The 14,822-nt window shown below is 56.4% G+C and overlaps 1 protein-coding gene across 5 annotated transcripts in view; it reads left to right on the plus strand.

Annotated features, from left to right (window-relative positions):
* ZNF516 (zinc finger protein 516) overlaps window positions 1-14,822 on the plus strand; it is a 91,086-nt gene that overhangs the window by 27,900 nt on the left and 48,364 nt on the right. For 4 of the 5 annotated variants that reach the window (XM_039839484.1, XM_039839493.1, XM_039839504.1 and 1 more), the window contains exon 2: window positions 10,467-12,363. In XM_039839484.1, the coding sequence (XP_039695418.1) occupies window positions 10,629-12,363 (1,735 nt within the window). In that variant the 5' untranslated portion in view covers window positions 10,467-10,628. Of the gene's footprint in view, window positions 1-3,354; window positions 3,682-10,466; window positions 12,364-14,822 lie in introns of those variants that run through there. The other variant, XM_039839485.1, reaches the window with a different exon arrangement.

Here is a 14,822-nt window from a genome sequence, read left to right on the forward strand (position 1 = left end):
TTATTTGTCCTTCAGTGTTTCAGGAAAAGTGTAGATGGTCTTTTCTCTGGTTCAAAACTCAGAACTTGCTGTGCCGTGTCATTAAATGTGCTTGAAAATGTATTTCTAGACAGGCAGTGCAGGCTGGGTCCTAGGGCAATGTGACATCATGGGCTTGTCACGAATCGCTCTTTGTAAACATGCTCTGATAGATCACTCTCCTTAAGAGGCTGGACTGTCCAGCCGCGTGTGTCAGCGATGAACTAGGTCACGTTACAGTGGTTATTGGTGGTAACGGATCCGGAAAATTTAAACTGGTTACCGTATCTGCATGTCGTATAGCAAAGCATTTTGGGAGGATTAGTGCTTTGGTAATTCTGATCCTCTGCAAGTTTTGGTTGGTGTTTGCACAATGGCAAACAAAATCTTAAACAGTTTCTTACGAGATATGCCTTTCAGCACAACTACGATTCAGGGTATCTTCATAGAAAGTGTATCTGAGCCGTTGGTAAAATTGATTATTGAGGTGTTTCTTTTTCCCTCGTGTGCTCTTAGTGAAGGGATTTTTGGGGTCTGACTTGGGTGTTAAACAGTGTACCTGAGCAGGTAATGTTTAACAGAACGCTTTATGGCTTACTGCACATAATTATCTCTCTGTGTTCTTGGGCACAATTCTTTCTTTCATGTGATGGTGGGGACTTCTGGGCTGTTTCACAAAAAGCACAGAAGAAAGAGATAATGTTAGATGGGTATTAATTGCAGTCTGTTTCCTTAGACTGGGAGAGAAATGTTGGTTTTAGGTAAGAGCTGGGAAGTAGGTCAGTGTGTGTGTTGGGGGGCAAATGCTGCTTTCTGCTGTTCGTTTACGTGGAATAAAATACAGCTTATTTATAGAAACAAATTTCAGTTAAACTATATTTTGCAATCAGCTAATGGAAATTTCGCAAAGTTATGTCCAGTGGTCCAGGAAGTGTTACGTAGAGAGAAAATATAGTGAATTTCTGTACGTGATTGTTTGTTTTCACTGCTAGGTGTTTTTAAAAAATTAAAAGTTTTTATATTACACACTGACTTGGTGATAATTTATACACCTTTGTTCATGCTCAGTAAAAACCTGTAAGCCACTTTTCAATGGGATTTTTATCCCTCTCAATCTTCCATGTTTGTTTTAAAAACAGAAATGTGTGAATCTCCATTTTTCTCTGGTGTCTCCCAAGTCCTAGGAGTTTCTGAATTACTCGAAGCGTGAGCTGAGAGCCCCTTGCTGCAGGCTAGTCAAACTGAAAACCCACTGCTTTTGTGGTTCATGTAATGAGTAGCTGGTGGTTTTTTCCTCTATTTTTCTGAAAATCCGAGAGGTCCCTTGGTGACGGCAGACGGAGCTGCCCATTTTGGGGGAGATGCAGTTTTAAGCTTCTGGAAAATGGGTCTCTGAATGGAAAAGCTGACAGGTCATTAGCCACCCTGGCAGAGCTGGCCGCTCCCGGGGTGGGGGTGGGGGTGGGGGGTTGGGGGTGGGGGCTGGTGATCCACCACCCCTCTGCCTTACACCTGGATCAGGGCCTCCAACAGGACATTCATTCGTCTACATAAAATCGGGAGCAAGCTCTGGCTCCTGGTTTTTTTGTTTGTTTGTTTTTTGTTTTTTAAGTTTGTGTAGTTTACTTTTAAAAGAACCAGTAAATTGATAAACTCACTCTTTGATACCAGACTTCGGAAAAGCAAGCCGAAGGACCCTTTTCTTCTGAGAGAAGGAACACCCCTTTGCTTTCAGACGGCCATAGCTTTGGAATTTCCAGGCTATGCAATTAATGGCCGGGGGAGAGCGAACCCCCACATCCTCCCGTTTGTTATACCATCTGAACGTGACCAGTAATTTTATTGTTACCTACTTTTTTTTTTCCCCCCCCCATAAAGTCAGATCTGATTACCAATTTTCGTATTTTAGTAAAAGGACATTTGGGCAGCTTCTATGTTAATGTTAATTCACATGTTTTTTGAAAACGTAATGGCACCTTTTCCTCACTGTCAGTAAAGGGTCTTCTGTTCGTACCTTGTATCAGGAGGTGAAGATGGCACCTCTCTCTTTCCTGCACCAGGAACTTCTTTGGCTTTTTGACAGATTTTGGTAAACAACTTCACAAAAGGTAACCTACTTGGAGAACGGTGTTTTTGCTGTAAATAGGGCGCCGATTCTGAGGCTGTGGGCAGAGTCACAGAGTGAGGGGAGCCTCGCTTAGTGGTCAGGGGGTTTGCGAATCCAGCCTCCTCAGGAACAGTTAGTTGCACAGTTATGTTTGGGGACGAACGTGTTGGCACATGCTTTCGTTTATTTGGAGGTGTTAAATGATTTAAAGGAGATCTCCGAAAATGGGATTTTGTCACCGTCCGGTTGATGGTTTGTTTGTGTTACCTCGTGTTCTGGACAAAGCATGTGTGAGACTTACCTTTAAAAGGAGGTTTTTTTTTTTTTTTTTTTTTTGGCAGAAATGTGGGAGCACATTGTTCTCTGGCTGCTGAGAAGTGGGGCCTGTTGGGGGCAGCTCGGCGTTCCTTAGGCCTGGGGACAGCGGGCTCGTGTCCCTCCTCCCTTCGTGGGGGAGGCAGGGTGGGGTTTCTGTGAATGCTGGGATTCTGGTCGCCTTTTATTCACTTCTTGTTGGATGGATGTGCAGTTGACTCATAATGGATTATTGATTGGTCGAGCGAGGCGGCCTCGAGGTCTTGTCATCGGCAGTCCTGACTCCCCGCAGTGAATGGGTCGCTTCATGGAGCCACTCGGGCCCGGTCTGGGGGCTGTAAGCCCGGATTGTTGATCCCAGGCGGACTGGGGTGTGGGGACAGGAACTCCGCGGTGTTCTGAGACTTCTCCCCATTGGGTGGGAGAATAGGCCTGTTGTCTCGCAGTCCGTACTCAGCAGCCCCGAAGCCGTGTAGATGTTAATGATGTATTTAGTTCTCGTGCATAATGCTACAGTGTGACTGGGAAAGCCGGCCGCGTTGTCTGCGGGAGAACAGACACCCAGTGATGGGGCCCAGCACCCACGGGGCGGGCGGCTGTCCACGGAGGCCTCCAGCAGGGCTCCGCCGGGCCGAGCTGACTTCCCTCTCCTGTGACTTGCCCTTTGCAGCCTCCTGTCAGCGTCCTGAGTGTCCTGTCTGCTGCGAGCGGTTTTCTTTCTAGGGGCATCTTTGCTACCTTCCCGATGGCCCACGTGTCACGGATTCGCCCGTCACCCAGCTCTCGGGCCCCAGCTGGTTCCGCCTGGCGTCTGCCCTCTCTCCCGAGGGCGGCCAGGGGGAGAGAGGAGACTTGACCACAGGGCGGGCATCGGGGAAATCAAAACTCATCTTAGTGTCGTGATCTGGTTGACTAAGAAGTGAGAAGGACACCGCCCTGCGGGAGAGCCCGGTGGCTGTCCCCTGGACAGACCGCTGTAGCTCAGTGCAGGAGGTGCCACCTCCAGCCTCACTTGCCCTGAAGGAGCTTCTGGAGTTGCTCCGTTATGAAGATTACTCTAAATGTCAGAGGTCATTTGCAAATGAGCCTCCCAGTTTCTTTTTCAGGATAAGAGCCAGGTACAGTCCACGCGGATAATTTGGATAGTTTGGGGAAGTCTGTGCAAACCCAATCAGCTTTTGCTTTGGGTCCGTTTAATTGACAGAGCAGAAGGCGGCGAGATTTTCTGTACTTTCAGATAGGTATGCTGTTTAAAAATATAGGCTCTTTTACCTTTTCCCTGATAATGCCACATTCAGCTGGTCGTAAAGTGTCCATTTAAGGTTTGGAAGAAGACCCTCGACAGCATTGCTGGCTTTGGCCTTGGGAAGCGTTGGGAAAGGCCCTGAACACCCACGTGACACAGGCTGGTTCCTTTTGGCTCAAGGTGGTGACACCAGGCTGTGCGCAGCATGGGGCGGGCTGGGGTGTCTCTGAGCAAGCAGTATCAACATAAAATACTGTTTTATTTGAACAGTTTCAGATAAAATCAGAATTAACTAAAGGCAACTTTCCTGAAGGCATTCATTCCTTAGAGCCCTCTGAGCTTCCTGCAGGCTTGGGGGAAGGGTGCGGGAGGGGCGGGGCGGGGCGGGGCGGGGGGCCCATCGGGCTCCCCCAGAGCCGCTCTGCTTTGAACTGTGTTACTGGGGTTGCAGTGGGAGTAATTTTTTAAACTTCTTTTGTGAAAAACTCCTCAAATTCCTAAAAATAGAAAGAGTAACTAATATACACTCCACCATCTCAGTGGAGCAGTGAGCGTTTTGATACATTTGCCTCCTCTCTCTTTGTAAACACCCGCTGACGTGCAGACCTAACGGAAGGCAGAGCAGTTCCGAGCGGTTCCGAAAGGTCATCTCACGCCGGGCCCTCCTGTGTTAGGGTCGGTAAAGGCTGCTTGGCTCGGCCCCCGGTGGAGCGGGCGGGGGAACACTCGTGCTGTGTGAAGTAACCTGTCAGGGTCTGGTGAGTGAGCAAATTGAGTTTAGCTTCCTGAGCTTCCATTGGTTTGTCCTTCTGAATTTCTCAAACCCGACATCATTGCCGACAACCAGGTATCTTTGGGTGCTGCCCCGACAGTTCATTCATATGTTTTGCAGTTATTAATTACGACACCTGACACATATGGACCATTTACTGTGTGCGAAGCATCGTACCATGTAAGCATCAATTTCAGTCTCCCAAATACTATAGAGATTACCAACACTGACATTTTAAAGATGAAGAAATGGATCAGGAACAGAGAGGTCAAGACCCTTGGTCAAGGTTACACAGGCAGTCCAAGTGAGTGGCAGCACTGGGTTTGATCTGGGCCGTCTGACCTTGAAGCTCAAGGTCTCAGCCACCTCTCTCAGCGCTGTGACGTCTCTGTGTCTGGCCTTGCATTCGCGAGGATTCAGTGGAGGGGAAGTGCCGTACGTTGTGCGCCTGGGCTCACAAAATGTGCCGTGTCACACACGAGCGAGTGACACGAGTGAGTGACGTGTCCGACACCTGCGGGGCTGGGGCTGTGCAGAGTGCTTGGGAAGCGGGTGTTGTGGGCCGACGGGGGTCGGGGAGAGCCCTGAGGAAGGCAGTGGCAGCTGAGTGAGGGCCAGAGGTGAGCGTAAGCGTATGTCCAGCGGTGTGTGAGCAGGGCACAGGGTCGTGGGCCGTGTGGCAGTGCAGGGGTACGGCTCCTGTAACCCCATGTGGGGAGTGCGGGCCTTGTCTGGGGAACGCGGGAACCTGTGCAGGGTGCAGGGCCCAGGCCGTCCCCTCTGCACCCTGGAGCTGCGGTTTTGATGTGAGGTGGGGGGCTGTGTGGTTTCGGGACTGAATTGGAGGTGCGGCCAGCAGGACGCAAGTGCTCCTGGGTGCTGGCGGGGGCTGGGCGGCTGAGGAGGACCACCGTGTTTGTGGCTGTGTCCCCGGGAGTGTCTCACCCTTGGTGTCCGGCCCGCACCATCCCCAGACTCGCCGGGACTGCCCAGGGAGACCGAGCTGCACCTCCCCAGTGCAGGTCATTCCTGCCCTTCCAGAAACTTCCGCCTGCCCTGCTGGGGCACGGCCAGGACACTGTTCCAACTGCGCGTTCACACGGTGCTTCCCTTTGGCTTCCGGGTCGTGCGACGCTAAACTGTCTCTTAGTCACGATCATTTGTGAGGCCTCCAGACGTCGCCTGTGCCCAGGGGGCCCTCGGGGGTGGCGATGACCCTCTGGTTCAGGGCGACCCCGCGTGGGCTCCGGCTCAGGCTGGGAGGAGCCGTCGCGGTAGGGGGCACGTCCCCCCTTTGCAGACCCTGTGGCTGCGGCGAGGGCGACGCTCCCGCGGGCCGTGTCTGGGGTCCCCGCTTTGCCCCTCCCCAGTGCGGGGGCCTGAGCCCGTCCCCCCCGCGGCGCGTCTCCCGGACACACGTCAGGAAGCGGCTCCTCTGCGGCGTGGAGGTCAGAGGCTGGGTCCCGGGGTCCTCGCTTTCAGAAGCCATTTGTGAGTTGAAATATTTGCCCACAGGTCGAATTCATCCCGAAGTCGGCGGGCGTGAGCGGTCTCGGGAAAGTCGCCCGCTTCGCTTGTGCTGGCAGCGACCTAGTGCTTCTTTGCCCGTGTTCAGTTCCCTTCTCTAAAGTGTCGCTATATATTTTTATGAAAATAAAGTATTAGCTACGTATTGTTTTTCGTAACTTACATATTTTGCTTTCTCAAACCGCTTTTCATCTCCATTATAATGCATTTTATGTTATAAATATACATTTTTATTTTAATTAACATTAACATTTTACTTTTGCTCATTTTTTATAAATGATTAAGTTACCTAACTTTTTAAAAATAAAACTTATTTTGAAAATTACATAAGGCAGTTTTAAAAAATAGTTTCAAACTGTTCATTATCTCTACAGAAACACAGTGAGGCATCCATTGAAAATCTATTTTAAAACCCTGATCAGCAAACCATTTTTATGCCTAAACAATTAAATTACAGTCTTGTCTGGCAACTTCTCAGCGACAGCCTTGGAAAACGTTTGTAATACAGTAACAACAAAACTGCGATTCATTATGGGCAAAATATGTGTTCCCGCGGGGCTGTGCCCATGCCTGTCCCTGGGTGACGTGTGGTCCTGTGTCAGCTAAGAGACACACTCGGCCTTTGCTGCCCCCTCTCCCCGATCCCCCCACCTCCTAATGTACTGACAGACTTTCTTTAGTCCCCCTGGTTTGGGCAAAAAGCTAGTACTTCCTTACACGTCCGATATGGCTAGTTGTCTTTCAGTCACTGGGTCGGGGAAAGCTGGGACACGCAGCCGCGTCATCTGCAAGCGCAGAGGCTGCTCAGCGCTGCCAGGCGCTTGGCCGGAGCCAAGTGGTGTGACACGTCCATGTGGTGGTGTCGGGGTGTGCATTGCTCCCCGCTAGGGACCAAGGTACACGGGGAGAAACCATCCGAGACCCTCCTGGCTCAGAGGCCGTTGCGCCAGGAGGGCTGGTGACACCCCCACAGCCCTCTCCTTGGGACGGCCGCCCGGGGCCTGTTTTTAAGTTGGAAGTTCCGATGACCGCATTCTTGTTGTCTTTGGGACAGAAGTGAGGACCGTCTTAAACCACAGCCCTTGCCAGCCGCTGAAGAGAAAGGTCACGCGGGTCTGTGGGTCCGGCCGCTGAGGATGGCCCATGGTGGAGCGTGCCCCGACTTCCTCTGCAGGGGGTACGGGGGGCCTCATCGGCAGCTTTGTCCACGTGACGGTTCCCCTTGGACAGCCGTGTTTCGGGCTGGGCCGGCTACTGCCATGACGGCCCTTTTCCCGATTCTGCATTTGCATCTCTCTCCCTCTGGGATGTTTCTAAGTCCTCTGGAAACGCACCCTTGCGCATCCTGCAGGGCTTTACCCAGGGCTTAGTTTCGGAGGGCGGGAGTGGGTGGAGAAGGGGCGAGCCGCTGGGCGCCCCCGCCCTCCCTCCAGGCTGCTCCCGCACAGGGCGGGAGGCCTGCTGGCCTCCGGAGAAGCCAGAGCAATGGAAACTGCACCCTCCAGTCTGCGGGCTTCTCGAAGGACTGCGTCCAGGGGCGTCACGTGCTGGGAAGCAGAAACCGAAACGTCGAGGCCGCCGTGAGGCCATGCGGACGCTCAGCCAGCGGGGCAGCTGGAGCCCTCCCAGACGCGGGGAAGACCCCGGCCCCGGGAGAGAAGGGGGCAGTGCTGCCGCCTCCCACCCTGTCGGGCTCACAGCGGGCCTGGTGCTGCTGCGGTCACATCCACCGCTCCTTGTCGCTGGGCCCGTGGCCTGGAGGGCGGGGCGCAGCCTGGCCTCAGAGGCCCTGCCGGGCAGGGCCGCTGCTGCTCACGGCTATTCCCTGCCCGTGAGGGGGTCCGCGTGGCGCTCAGTGGGGCCGGGCAGGACGTGCCAGCAGGGGCTTTGGTGACACACGGCCTCATGTCGGTTCCAGACTCAGGACCCAGCAGATTAGACAGGCCCCCCGTGTGAGGGATGCCCCCTGAAAGCCTGCCGGCTGGCTGACGGGGACCAGGGCTCCTTGGGTCACTCTGTACCCCGGGACCTGCCACACTGGGATGTCACGGAGGCAGGAGGCAGGGTCTCCTTGCACTGGCCCCGGAGCTGCCGCCTGGCTTTGAAAGAGCCCCTGGAAGTGGAGGACTGTGCGACATGTCACATCCTTGAGGAACTAACCTACAGGTCCAGTGGCGTCTGAAGTTACCTCAGTGCCAGCAGGGTCCAGTTTTCAGTTGTTTCTTGTCCTGTTATTTCTGGATGGTTCCTTAAGGTTTTTATGCCCAGATTAGGTCACTAAGTTAAGTGTAAAATAGCGTGTTCCAGTCATACCTGTACACACGATGTGACACACAGCATTTGGGGGGATGGAGTAAGCCCTGGGATAGAAGGGGAGATGTGCAAGTCATTTGCCTTATAAATTCACCATAAATAAAACATAGCCACCTGAAGCTTGTGCCAAGAACAAAACTGTTGGAAAAATAAATGAGCTGAAGATGCATTGAGAGGTGTTCGAGTTGACCTCCCTCCTCGTCTGTCCAACTTCAGGGGCTTGTCATGGGTCCAGGCTGTCGGGTCGCTGGTCTGGGGCTCCGTCTCCCGGCAGGACGGCCGCCTGCAGCTCTGCTCCGGCCCCGTCGCAGTTCGCTGCTGGCGCGTTGGTCCTTGGCGAGCCGGGGAGCGGCCGGCACGGGGCTTTGTTGGAAGCCGTCTCAGGACACACAGCTCTGAGATCTCTTTGTGCTCGTCGGTGGGAGGCGGCGTCTGGGGAGAACACGAGGCGTGTTGCGTCTTCACGGGCCTCCCTGCTGGCTGGGGTCTGCACCCTCGTGGGAAAGTGGAGGGACGGGAGTGTGGCGTGTTCAGAATCCCGGCTGCCCGCGGGCACTGGGGTGACCACGCACCCCTAGGGTCCCTCCTCCTGTCGCGATGTTCTGCGTCTGCTTCAGTGAAAACGTGGCGGGCCGGACCACCCAGACTGAGCAGGACTCGCTGCCCAGGCTCTTCCGGGAGGGGACCTCTGGTCTCTGCACAGAAAACGGGCATCGCCACACTGTCCGGTTCAGGGACAGCGGCTCACAGCTTCTTCGCGCTCTGAGTTTGAAAACGGGACGTCTTCCTGTGTCACTTTGTGAAAACACAGCTTCCGTCCTACTCACGTGAGCTTTGGTAAAGAAAACCTGCCCATCTGGGGGCCGCTCCGTGTGGCGTGAGCCTGGAGGCCCCCGAGGCAGTGACGCGATCGCGTGTGTCGAGACGGGAAGGGTGACCTGCCGCGTGCCAGGGCGGCTGGGGGGCTCGTCCTGGCCTGACCCGTCCGCGCTGTCCTGAGAGGCGCCGATCGCAGACATCCATTCTCCTGGGCTCGGTGTTTTGTTTACGTTCTTGTCACGAGTCAGGCGGGAATTCTCGTTTTGACGGCGCGTAGTCGCTTTTGGTGTGCGTTGGGCCCACTTGGTGGTTTGCAGGCATTTGGTCGGCTTGCCTGCTGCGCGCCGGGTGCGGCCAGGGCACCCCGGTGTCCAGTTGGCACGGGCCTGTGCCCGGAGGAGCAGCGCCGATTGCGTCCTGCCCCTCAGTTTCCGAAGGGCAGACGGGCACGGAAGCAGCACTGAGGGTACAGTGTGACGCCTCCTGTCACCAGGCAGAGGCAGACCTGGCCTTCCCAGGAAGGACAGGCGCCCCGGGGGTCTGACCTGTGGGGCAGTGCGGAGGCTGCCTGACCTCCTGGGGTCATCAGAGTATTCTTCACCCAGGACTCAGCCCTCTGGCCAGTGTTTAGGGCGCCTTCGTGGGGAGAGCAGGGAGGGGGTGCAGGATAGGGGACAGGGCCAGGCTGAGCAGGGCATCGTGAGGCGGGACAAGGAGTTCGGGCTCTGCGAGGCGGCGAAGGCCGAGCGTCACTGTGGAAGTGAACAGACGGTCTTGTGGTCACACACGCCTGGGAGTGGTGGCCGGGGCAGCCAGTATCCGCCACCCAGTCCCGCAGCCGCCGGTTCAGGGCATAGGCCTTGGAGGAGCTTCGAGCCCCGCCAGCGCTTGGTGGCCTCTTCCCTAATCGCCCGTGTCCTCGCCGTCCGCGCGCGCTTGCACGTGCCTCGACAGTGAACCGCCTCGCGGCTCTCGGGGCAGGAGCTGCCACCAGCCTCGCCTCCGCCTCCTGCTCCTCGGAGCTCGTTTCTGCTGCGAGCGTCCTGGAGCTGTTTCTCACATGCCCACGGGTCCCCCCGCCAGTCTGCAAGACTTAATGTTTTTTGATAAAAGTTGTTTTAGTGCACAGTCATTTACAATGGCTCGTTGTAATGATTAGCACACCGTTATTAATGATTAATGGCTTGATTATCGATCTCGGAAGGAAGGCAGCTGTTGGTCCGTGTCTTAGGACTTTTGTCGGAGCCTCCTCTTTGTTTGGGACTGGAGCGTGTCGCTCGCTGCCCGCGGGTGGGTCTCCGTCCACCTGGGAACCTGGTCCCTAAGCTCTCGTGTCTTCTCTGTTGCAGGTGCTGGCCGCCGTCCCCATGCTCTGCGGCTAGGACGAGCGTGTGCCGGTGGCAGCCGTGCTCCGCAGCTGGGAAGCAGCAGGCTGCTCTGGACATGGAGAGATAGGCCTGGTCCCGCAGCCCGCCTGACAGCCGTGCCCCGGCCGGGCCAGCGCGTCCGCGATGGAGCGCAGCCGCGATGCGGAGCTGGAGCTGCGGAGGGGCCCCAGCCCCCCCAGGGCAGCCCGGAGCCCGGAGGCGGATGGGGACAAGGCCGCGAGCCACAGCTGCTGCATCTGCGGCAAGAGCTTCCCGTTCCAGAGCTCGCTGTCGCAGCACATGCGCAAGCACACGGGCCAGAAGCCCTACCAGTGCCCCTACTGCGGCCACAGGGCGTCCCAGAAGGGCAGCCTCAAGGTCCACATCCGCAGCCACCGCACCGGGACCCTGGCACAGGGCCACGAGCCCGAGGCCGGCGAGGCGCGTGTGTCCGAGGGCCTGGACGGCTGCACCAGCCCCACGAAGAGCACCTCGGCCTGCAACCGGATCCTGAACGGTGCGGCCCAGGGCGGCAGCGGCAAGATCCTGCTGAGGAGCAGCCGGAAGGAGGCGGAGGCGCCGGCGGGCGCGGCGCTGGCTCAGTGCTCCTTCTGCAGGAGCCGGTTCCAGCGCAGGGCCGACCTGGAGCGCCACGTGCACCAGGCGCACAAGACCTTCCGGTGCCGGCTGTGCAGCTACGTGACGCTGCGGGAGGAGGCCCTGCTGAGCCACATCGGGAAGGACCACGTCACGGCACAGGTGCCCCGTGGCGAGGCCTACGCGGAGGGCGGCAAGCCCGAGCTGCCGCCGGGCGAGTTCCCGTGCGAGGTGTGCGGCCAGGCCTTCAGCCAGACCTGGTTCCTGAAGGCGCACATGAAGAAGCACCGTGGCTCCTTCGACCATGGCTGCCACATCTGCGGCCGGAGGTTCAAAGAGCCATGGTTCCTGAAGAACCACATGAAGGCGCACGGCCCCAAGGCGGGCGGCAAGAACAGGCCCCGCAGCGAGCTGGACCCCGTGGCCACCATCAATGACGTGGTGCAGGAGGAGGCCATCGTGGCCGGCCTGGCCCTCTATGAAGTCTGCACCAAGTGCGGGAACCTCTTCACAAACCTGGACAGCTTGAACGCACACAACGCCGTCCACCGCCGGGGCGAGGCGGGCCGGACGCGGGCCCTGGCCGGGGAGGACGGGGCGCCGGGCCCGGCTGACTCGCAGCAGCTCTTCCTCCAGTGCCTGGACCTGCGGCCTGCCGGGGCCGGTGCACCCGCCCTCGGACAGGCCGGGCAGCGGGTGGCCGAGCTGGACCCGGTCAACAGCTACCAGGCCTGGCAGCTGGCCACCAGGGGCAAGGTGGCCGAGCCGGCCGAGTACCTCAAGTACGGGGCGTGGGACGAGGCGCTGGCTGGGGACGTGGCCTTTGATAGGGAGCGGCGGGAGTACATCCTGGTGAGCCAGGAAAAGCGCAAGCGCGAGCTGGAGCCGGGCATGCAGGGCCCCCCGCGCAAGAGGGCGGGTGCGCCCGGGGACCCCACGCCCGGGCCCGCGGCCCCCCGGCCCGCCGCACGCCCCGGCCGCCGCACGGCTGCCCCCGCCGGCCAAGGCAAGTCCTCCGAGTGCTTCGAGTGCGGCAAGATCTTCCGCACCTACCACCAGATGGTGCTGCACTCGCGCGTGCACCGCCGGGCTCGCCGGCACAGGGACGGCCCCGGCGACCGCGCGCCCCGCGCCCGCTGTGGCTCGCTCAGCGAGGGCGACTCGGCCTCGCAGCCCAGCAGCCCCAGCTCCGCCTGCGCCACCGCCGACTCCCCGGGCTCCCGCCTGGCAGAGGACGCCGCCGGCGACAGCGGAGAGGAGGGTGCGGCTGACCACGCACCAGGTGAGCGCACGCAGCCCGGCGCAGGCGGTCAGCCCAGCAGGTCCTGGCACCCAGGTCACGCACGCCTAGGTAGTCTGAGCCCAGGGAGCCCTGCACCAGGTGGCCCGGGTGTTCCTGGCTCAGGGAGCGTCACATCCAGGTAGCTCTACACCCAGGGGGCCCTGTGCCCATGTATGCCATGCACAGGTGGCCCCTTGCCCAGGTAGCCTTGAGCCCAGTTGGCCCAGGCCCGGAATTCTCTCAGCCAGGTATATAGGCCCAGGTAGGCCCGGCTCAGTGATTTGCACCCGAGTGGCTCCTCCCAAGGTGTTTCTGAGCTGAGGAGGTCCAGGCCCCAGAGCCTTGCAGCAGGTGGCTCAGGTAGTCCTGGTGCCCAGGACCTGGCCCCCAGGTAAGCCGTGCCCAGGGCGTCAGGGCTCGGATAGCCCTGCACCAGGTGGCCCAGGCCCGGCAGCACTGTAGCCGGGTGGCTCAGTGTCCTGCACCAAACAGTCCTGTGTGCAGCTATTCCTTTCCCAGGTAGTCTGGGCTCAGGTACGTCTGCACCCCGGTGACCCTGAACTTGGGCTGGCAGCTGCAGACACAGGTGCCTGTCACCTCCATTGGGGTTGTTTTGTGCCAGCTGCCCACACACGTTTGTACGTATGAACGTCTGTGACCACGTGTTGCTGGTCTTTCTGGGTGTCAGTCGTTTAAGGCGGAGTGGGTGATAGACCACTTGCCAGTCCCAGGCTGGTTGCAGGCCTAGCTCTCTCGCTGTGCAGTGTGTGCACACGAGAACAGGCCCAGCAGGCACAGACTTGTGCACACACTTGCCCCCGCCCCTCCCTTCCCGGGTACCAGGCAGCCAAGTAGAAGAGAGTCCCTTCCAATCCGAGCACAGTTATAATTAATCTCCCTGGGTTCAGGGAGCCCGGTGGGTTTAGAGACGGCTAATTGGCACAGATTACTTTCCAAATAGCAGCTGTGTAAACACTTAAAGGCCTTGGCCAACTGTTTTCATCATTTTCCTACTTTTTATACATTGTAAACGTTTTGATTTTTTTTTCCTTTTTTTTTTTTGTTTTGGAGTTTTGGATGATTCTTGCAAGTTGCAGAGCTTGTAAGTTTCCCCATTTAGCCAGGAGCATTTTTCTTTCTCCTTGAGGAGGGTCTGGCCTACGGGACAGGACAGGCGGGACGGAGCCTCCAGCCGGGCCGTCTGCGTGTTAGTGTGTAACACGCGGTGCAGGACGTGTTTCCCATTGGCAGGAGGAAGGCACCCTGTTCTCGGAAAACGCGCTGCTCATTCTGTCAGCTTTTTGTGATTCTTCTAGCTAGTGTACCCATTTGTAACCTCTGGGAGGCATTTTAATTCTTGGTTTTCTCTCTAAAAATTTTTTGGAACTAGAGATTTGACTTGGTCCTGTTCCATAAGGCAACGACTACTTTTTAGAGCATTTCGGATAAAATATTAGGCTAGTGTTAAATCTTATCTGTTTATTACTTTGAAGACAAATATTTTTCATACTTGAAAAACTTTGGGGCCTGACCCCATCCATTGTGATGGTGGTCCGGGGATTCATCATAAGCTAATTTAGTAGTGCTTTTAAAGTCAGATGTTCAAAGGTCAAATTATTTTCATGATTAGAATTTATCTTCTCAGGGTCACTGAAGTTTAGAGGTTATCATTTACTTAACGTGAATATATATATATTTTTACTATATAACATATTTTGGGGCGTTTACTATCTCAGTTGATTCTGTAACAAGATGACAGGTAGTTGAGTTTCACATGTTGGCAATGGAATCAACAGAATACTGTACCCTACTGAAAAACTAGAAAAATAAATTTATGGCACGGTAGTGGCATAAAATGTTGGACGTTGGAGGTCTGCACGGCTCATTTTTTTGTAACCCCAGGGGATAGTATCTTTCCTCCCGAACACAAACTTTCCAGTCGCAGCCGTCCTCAGTGGTCTCGCGTAGCAGTAAGTTACTGGCTCGTGACGTTCCATGAGGAGGGACTCGTGATTGGGCTTAACACTCACAGGACACCCTCGTCGGCAGGGTTTGGCCTCCGAAGCAGCTCGTTGGGAAGAACAGATGAGTGTTCCAGATCCTCTTTCACAATCTGTGCTTCTCTTTACTTAAAAAATGCGTGCAACTCTGGAAAATGCTCCCGTCCTGTTACTGAGAGGTCACTGCGACCTTCGAGCGTTTAAGTGACTCTGGGTTCCCTTAACCTTTGATGGGTGACCGGTGAACATTGTCAGAGCAATCACATAGGGACTGCGGGACAAGAGATGGCCGTGGCCCTGCTCAGCCTGCAGCCGGTGGTCGTGGCTGCAAAGCACAGTTGACGCCAGGCTTCCGACTTTTGAGACCCTTCCATTTAATCTCATTGTGCCACCATTTTACCCAAAGATTTTCTGACGCCCGAGAAAGGATTTGAACGTTGCTTCTGCATCTGGAGACAG

The sequence above is a fragment of the Pteropus medius genome, unplaced genomic scaffold (genome assembly GCF_902729225.1).
Source record: "Pteropus medius unplaced genomic scaffold, Ma_sr-lr_union100, whole genome shotgun sequence".
In the NCBI taxonomy this organism is placed as follows: Eukaryota; Metazoa; Chordata; class Mammalia; order Chiroptera; family Pteropodidae; genus Pteropus; species Pteropus medius.